Source organism: Python bivittatus, unplaced genomic scaffold, assembly GCF_059951505.1.
Source record: "Python bivittatus isolate LINGU-HERP-01145 unplaced genomic scaffold, Pbiv_v1 ctg000020_np1212, whole genome shotgun sequence".
In the NCBI taxonomy this organism is placed as follows: Eukaryota; Metazoa; Chordata; class Lepidosauria; order Squamata; family Pythonidae; genus Python; species Python bivittatus.
In genome coordinates, this window is record NW_028277030.1 from 93968289 (window position 1) to 93975455 (window position 7167).

General features: G+C 42.4%; 1 protein-coding gene across 1 annotated transcript in view; it reads right to left on the minus strand.

Moving 5' to 3' along the window:
- The window catches only part of SMYD3 (SET and MYND domain containing 3), a 347612-nt gene extending 341794 nt beyond the window's left edge, over positions 1-5818 (minus strand). Inside the window, exon 1 of the mRNA XM_007422260.4 lies at positions 5607-5818. Within this exon, the coding sequence (XP_007422322.2) occupies positions 5607-5755 (149 nt within the window). The 5' untranslated portion in view covers positions 5756-5818. The remainder of the gene's footprint in view (positions 1-5606) is intronic.
- Between the last annotated feature and the right edge of the window lie 1349 nt (positions 5819-7167).

Consider the following 7167-nt stretch of genomic DNA (forward strand, 5'->3'; position numbering starts at 1 on the left):
CTTATATGATTAAGTTTTCCTTTGGCACATATTAATATTGATAAGTCGAAATGCTGAATGTTTATTTTACCTGAGAATATAGCATGCTCAGTTTTCAGGCTGTAAAGGTTATTTTTCTTCTAAAATGACTTTCTACTAAAATAGTAACACTATCACCATATCTTACTTCTACATTTCTTGATACTCACAATTCACTTACCCCTCAACAGACAAAAGCACCACTGAAAACAAATACTTCATCCTCTTCTGAACTGGAGCAGTGCAGCAACTAAAAGCACGATGCACAAAATAATCTATCCCAAAGGAAGCCAATGGATTTATCTGAAATCCTGAAAGCAGGCTGAGGACCCTGCTATGATGGAGCCTCCTATTCACAAAATGATGGGCACTACCAAGCAGAAAACATCTACTTGCTAGAAAATACTCTGCCACTTTCTTAGGGGATCCTTGTTAACCATCAGCCTTCCTTTGTATTTTTTATAGATATGTCTATACACTTCCAGACCAACCCTGGCCTACAGTCACCCAACATTTTTATGTTTCACAAAAGCCTATCAGGCACTGCCCTTGAAGGAAATAAAGAAGCTGCTAGAGGTGGGTGGATGCTTTGCTTTTATTTATGTGTGTCAACAGGGTGTTTTTTAAAAAAGAAAACAAAGTCAAGTGAGAAAGGGAGCCTGGTAGGCACCCCACTGTCTATCCCTGATATATCCTTCCTATCCATCCATACATACACACACGCACCCACACTTTTATATCCAAACAATTATTTTCTCACTTTCAGTTGTGCATCCTCCTGGAAAACTGCAGTAACAATTCTGATCTTTCATACCTAAATATTTTGAGGACCAAAGTAAAATACTGTACATTTATGTGCTCTGAAGTCTGAAACACGCTACTTAAATGTTAACTATCAACCCGAGTCAGTGACCACATTTTACAAATGTTCTCCCTCAAATCAAAGGGATAACAGAAAAGAAATTGCTTCAATTTTAAATGACTTGACAGAAACAGTGTAACTACATCATGCAGTTTATACAGATTAAAGCGTGGAAAAGATGTCAGAAGAGTCTGTAATCCCCGGATGGGTTGAATGAGCACTCTGGGAATCTGGAATTTTTTCCTGGACTCTGCATTAACCGAGTAAACTCAGAGAATGAAAATAACCAGAGTTGCTTTTAACATTTAAGTCAGCTAATTATAGTTATGAACTAGACCTTGCTTCTGATATCTACACTTTATTTATTTACTTATTTGAATTGATAAGCCACCCAACCCCAATAGACTCTTAATTATATTTCAGATCACTGCACAGCATTTGAGATGGAGCAACCTGTAAAGACAATTTACAAAATCACAACTGGGACTGAAAACTGCTGCCCACAAGCAGTGTGGTATAGCTGGTAAAGTGCTGGACTAACAACAGGGGAACCCAGGTTCTAGTCCATCCTCAGCAATGGAAATTCACGGAGGGCCTTTGGGCCAGTCATTCTCTCTTAGGAGGCAGCACTACATATACCACCTTGAGTATCTTAAACAAAAGAGGGATATAAATCAAATAAATAAATAAATAAGCAAGCAAGGCCAGGCAGTGAAATCATGTCACATATAAACTGTACTAAAGAACCGGTTGTATCTTTCTGAGCTCAATTTAAATAGCTGTGTTTCACCCAAATCTAAACGGATTAGAATTCAAATTAGAACCATCTTCATCCACATCAGCCTGCCTACGTTTAAAAAGATACTTTTAATGTGCTGCTAGTGAGAACTAGCACAGAAGAGAATATCTGTAGCTCAGGGTTAAACTGTGGAGTTCTTGATGCTCTCTGAGCTTGGTTGTTTGCTTGCAGGCATTTCATTACCCAACTAGGTAACATCATCAGTACAACTCAATACACTCACACTAATGATATTACCTAGTTGGGTAGTGAAATGTTTGCAAGTAAACAACCAAGGGGATGCGGTGGCGCAGCGGCTTAATGACGCTGAAAGTTGCTGGCCAGAAATGGTCGACACTTCAGCGGTTCGAGTCCAGCCTTCGCATTAACAGGGTGAGCTCCTGTTACCTCCCCAGTTTCTGCCAACCCAACAGTTTGAAAACTCACGTGAGTAGATAAATGGGGACTCCCACTCTGGTGGGAGGAAAAATGCTGGTGGCGCCTTGCAAAAGGAGTCAGGAGCAGTTGCCGGTAAGCGCAAAAAACCGTGCGCGCCCGAAAAGGGCGCAAAGCAACAGAAACCCCGCCTCCTGCGCTCACCAGCTGGGCTCTGCTCTAGGAAGGAGGCTCTGGCAAACCACTTCCGAAACACCTTGCCTTGAAAACTGCAAAGGACTCATCCAAGCAGTCACTGCAGAGTCGGTAACGACTGAGCGCAGATTAAAAAAACAACAACAACAACCAAGCTCAGAGAGCACCAAGAACTCCAGAGAACTAGCAATAATAGGCACAAAGAATAAGACTGTCTGGTGATTTCTATTTATGAAATGTATTATGTCTACTTTCTTGAGTTCCTGGAAGAAAGCCACAATATAAATCTAGCAAATAAATAAATAAACTGGGGTAATCAGATCCCATAATTATTCAGTTGCATGTATTGTCCTTTTCCACAGACAGCTTTATGTCTAACATCCAGTAACTACTGTACCTTACAACCTTACAATTTCATTCTACACTAACTTTGATCATGGAAATCAGAGCAGTGCAAATGACCACAATGAAGACTAAAAACTAAGTCTCCATTTATATCTATTATGCAGGTGTATAATAATAAACTTCTCTTTCAGCATTCATCTACTGCCATCCAGTGGAGATTTATTGAAATAAAGAAAGCATACAATCCTAAAAATTTCTTTCCATTTCAATATAATTTGTATTCAAACAGGACTGTCACAACTGGGCTGCAAAAATCTGGACGATTCTTACATAGCAGGAAAGAGATATCTAATTCAGAGTTGGATTTTTTTTTGGAAATTCCGGAAGATATACAGACACAGAAGATATGGTCACTACAGTACACAGAAATCAAAGCCTTTACTGTATATAGGTCAGTGTTGCACTCTAGGCTTCTTCCTCTACCTTGTTGTGTTAGCAGATACTTAGCTATTCTTTTGGTGGCACTAGGAAACACCTAATCTATGCTGATGTAACATTTCTCTCTATTCTGAGAACTGATGCTTCCAGCATCACCATATTCATTACTTACCATTATTACATCTCAGGAATGTTCTTTTCCAGGACTAATATTCTAGCCTCAGTATCTTCCTTCAGCTGTAAGAATTGGATTCTAACATGGATATTCAGCTACTGTATGAATCTCAACTCCATCTCCAAAAAGCACAGATCTACAATCATCTCTCAATTTCCATGAGACCAATCTTCATCCCTTCTCCAATGGCTGGAAGCAGGGGAACTATTTTCACTATTCCCTTTGCTCAGCTTCAGCTGGTGTGCCAGTTATGGCTTCACCAGGACTAAGATTCCCTGGCAATGGTAAGTCATGACATGGTTGAACTACTGCAATACATTTATCCTTTGGAGGGAACTTGGAATCTACTGCTGGTACACAATGCAGCAGCTAGACTCCTGATGGGTCACCCCATCAAGCAAGAATGCCTGTTCTGAAGTTACTGCACTGGTTGCCAACAAGCTTCTGGGTTTAATTCAAAGTTCTGGTTTCCCCTTTAAAGCCTTTTACAGTGTAGTTGTGAGACACATCAGACAACACCTTGCCAAAGTCAAATCTGCCTATCTGGTCTAGTCATTTAGAGAACCTGTTGGCAATTCCCCATTTTGTAAGGTTTATCAGGCTTAGATCAGGCAACAGGCCTTCTATTGGGGCTACTTCTTTTATGGAACATGCTCCCACCTGAAGTAAGGATATCCCTTAATCTATAATCTGTCCTTTCAAAAGAGGCCAAAGCAGCAGTCTTCCAGTGAGGAGCTGGCGCTTAGATAAGTGAATGTTACCTTTGATGCGTTTGTTGTTTTAATGGCTTTTTTTTTTACTTTGTTGAGACATACCTCCCCCCTTTAAGATTAGAGCAGGCTATAAATATTATAAATGTCCTTACATTGAATGATTAACGCATTAGTAAACATGCTGTCAAACAAGAATTCAACATAGTGGACTAAAGCTATTTTTCAGTGCACAGGAATTGCTTCCAAAAAGCATGGGCTCATTCATATATATTCACCACGTAATTGCCTCTACCTAGGAATCATAGTTCTAACAATAGGTAAGAAAACCTTATTTTGCTTTTGTTTTCAATGAGGTTATGGCTACAATATTTGATATCTGAACACTGATGAGAGGTTCTTTACAGGTAGTCCTCGGTTAATGCCAGCAATTGGGACCGGAATTTCCGCTGTTAAGCAATGTGGTCATAAAGTATGATATCACATGACCACATTGCTTAGAAACAGCAATCCCAGCAGTCCTGGTTGTCATTAACCGAATCCTACCCAGTCATTAGGCGAGGACCCACCCCAATCCAAGCCATTTCTGGCTTGTTCCCTCCCAGCCCCAGTAAGGTAAGGGACTGTCTACTCTTCATCTACCTACCTTCCCTCCCATCTCTGCCCTTTTGGCCACCCTGAGTTCCACTCACCCTACCACCCCCAGCTGACCTTCACTGTTTTCTTCCTCCCACAGCTGACAAGGTGCGCCCAGCCTGGCCCTTTGCAAGACAGCTAACCATGCCAGGACTTCTTCCCAAGGCCGCATGCGGCCTTCTCACGAGGCTTTGAAGCCTTCCAAGAAAGCACCCGCATTTTGATCATGCAACAGTGGGGAACCGGCAATGGCCGTAACTTCAGGGACCAGGTATAACTATTTATTTAGTGTCGCCATAACTTTGAATGGTTGCTGAATGATTGTTAACTGAGGACTACCTGCGCTTACATTATCCCATTTGATGAATTCATAGTAGTTATGATTACATAAGCTAAACAATTTTGCTTAAAAAAATCAGGGTTCACACATCAATGTAAAACTAAACAAACCATGTTATGATTTAACACAGTATGTGAAGATATCCATCATCTTTGCTCCAAAAGGTAACAGAGGAAAACATTTACTGTATGAAAATGTCTCTGCTTTACTGGATGCATAAGCTTTCTTCTCTATGTGCAGGACATACTCGCGATTAATTAACCACACCAATATTTTGCAGTTACTAGGTGGCGACTTGGTGATTCTGTACAAAAATCGCTAATATCAAGGAAGAAAGATGTAGTTAGGAAGCCACCTAGCTTAAAGTTGTCCCCCAATGGGAAGAACACCTACCCCAGAGAGCCCGTGCGTGCAAAAACCCTCCCGCATCCCACCATAGGCTAGTTCCCAGACTTAAAGATGAGCAGAAACTCAACCGCTGAGCCTTCCCTCCCCGCAAAAACACGGTGCAGAATTATCCTGCTCCTGTCTAAGGTACTTCCTTGCTGAGTCGTGCTATATAAAGTGTTATGGCTTCACGAACTATATGGCAACGCAAAAAGCATTGGCTTCTGAAAAGGAGGCGAGCCCGTCCGGTTTATTTCTCTGCCGACAAGCAGAAACGGAAGGGGAAAGCGCCGCGTTTAGTACCAGCAAGGCGGCTCAGCCAATACCTGCGCAGACAGTGCTCGCACGCGCCTCCCAGGCGCTTCTTGCTGACGATGTAAGCGAAGGGCGCCGCGCGGTACAGCAACTCGCCCGGTTTCACTGCCTTCAAAAGGCGCAGGCCGTTGCCTTTGCCTGGGCTTGCAAACTTTTCCATCGCCGCTCCGCAGAGCAGGGAATGAACAGAGGCCTTGCCGCCCAGCACGCTTCCCGCCTCGGTCCCACGTGACGTTGTTTGCGACCGGAACCATCTTGGAGCAAAAAGAGCCCGCCTTTCATTACGTTCCGCGGCGCCGCGCTAGTTTCGGGATTTGCAGCTGCTGCTTCTCTCCATCCCCGTTACTAAAACGCAGAAAAGGATTGTTATAAATTAATGAGTAAAACACTTGTGTGCAGCGTGTATAGGACTGTGGATATCAAGCTCCGAGGAGGAGGGCATATTTGCATATTAATGTTCCTATATTTCTCACATTAATTTGGATAACAGTTACTTGGCCCCAACAGTTTCAGCATGTATCTTTGTTTCTTGCTTTTAATCGTGTGTAATTTTCAAGCAAAAAAAGTTATTCCACTCGGATGGCAAATAATACAATGCACATCTCCTTGAAGTGGGTAGGGAGCCTAAAACACCAGGTTAAGGATGTTAGATTAAAAACTCCAGGCATTAATATAAATCCCTATAGTTTTTGAGAGCCAATTTTAACCAGTGGTGGTTAAAGCATTAGGCTAGAAACCGGGAGACAGTGAGTTCTAGTCCCACCTTAGAGCCAGCTGGGTGACCTTGGGCCACTCATTCTCAGCCCTAGGAAGCAGGCAATAGCAAACCACATTCAAAATCTTGCCAAGAAAATTGCAGGGACTTGTCCAGACAGTTGCTAGGAGTCAACATTGACTCGAAGGCACCAAAAAACAAAAAGGGTTTTGATACAAATGATCTGCTAAATATGAGTCCCTAGAAAGGGATTTAGAAATCTACCCGCTGGGTTCTTGCATACTTCTCACTAGAACTATTTTTTTTTTAGAGTTGACTTGAAGATCAGTTAGCACTCAATAAATGCCAAATTGGAACCATTTTTTTCCTTCCTAGCGTTCTTCCTGCATGAGCAAGGTCTGCTTTTTTCAGATCAACCGAATGTTGATCCGATGGCTGCGACAGACATCCGGGGCTGAGGGAGAGTGACTGGCCCAAAGTCACCCAGCCGGCTTTCATGCCTAAGGCGGGCCTAGAACTCAGTATCCTGGTTCCTAGCCTGGAACCTTAACCACTAGACCAAACAGGCTCTCACCAAATTGGAACAATACAGAAGTTAAAAAGAAATAGCAACTGGCCTGGTAGAATCTTAAGTTGGAAGAGCTTCGTTAGGCCAGTAAGTCTGATGCCCTGCTCAGGACAGGATTCCAAGTTCAAGCATCCCAAACAGAAAGCTCTCCAGCCTCCATTGGAACACATCTAGGGAAGGAGAGTCCCCCACTTCTCTTGGTGAATGTTTCCGATGTTGAACTGTCCTTACTGTTTTTCTAACTTTCAGTTGAAACCTGCCCTCTTGTAGTTTAAAACCATGATTCTGT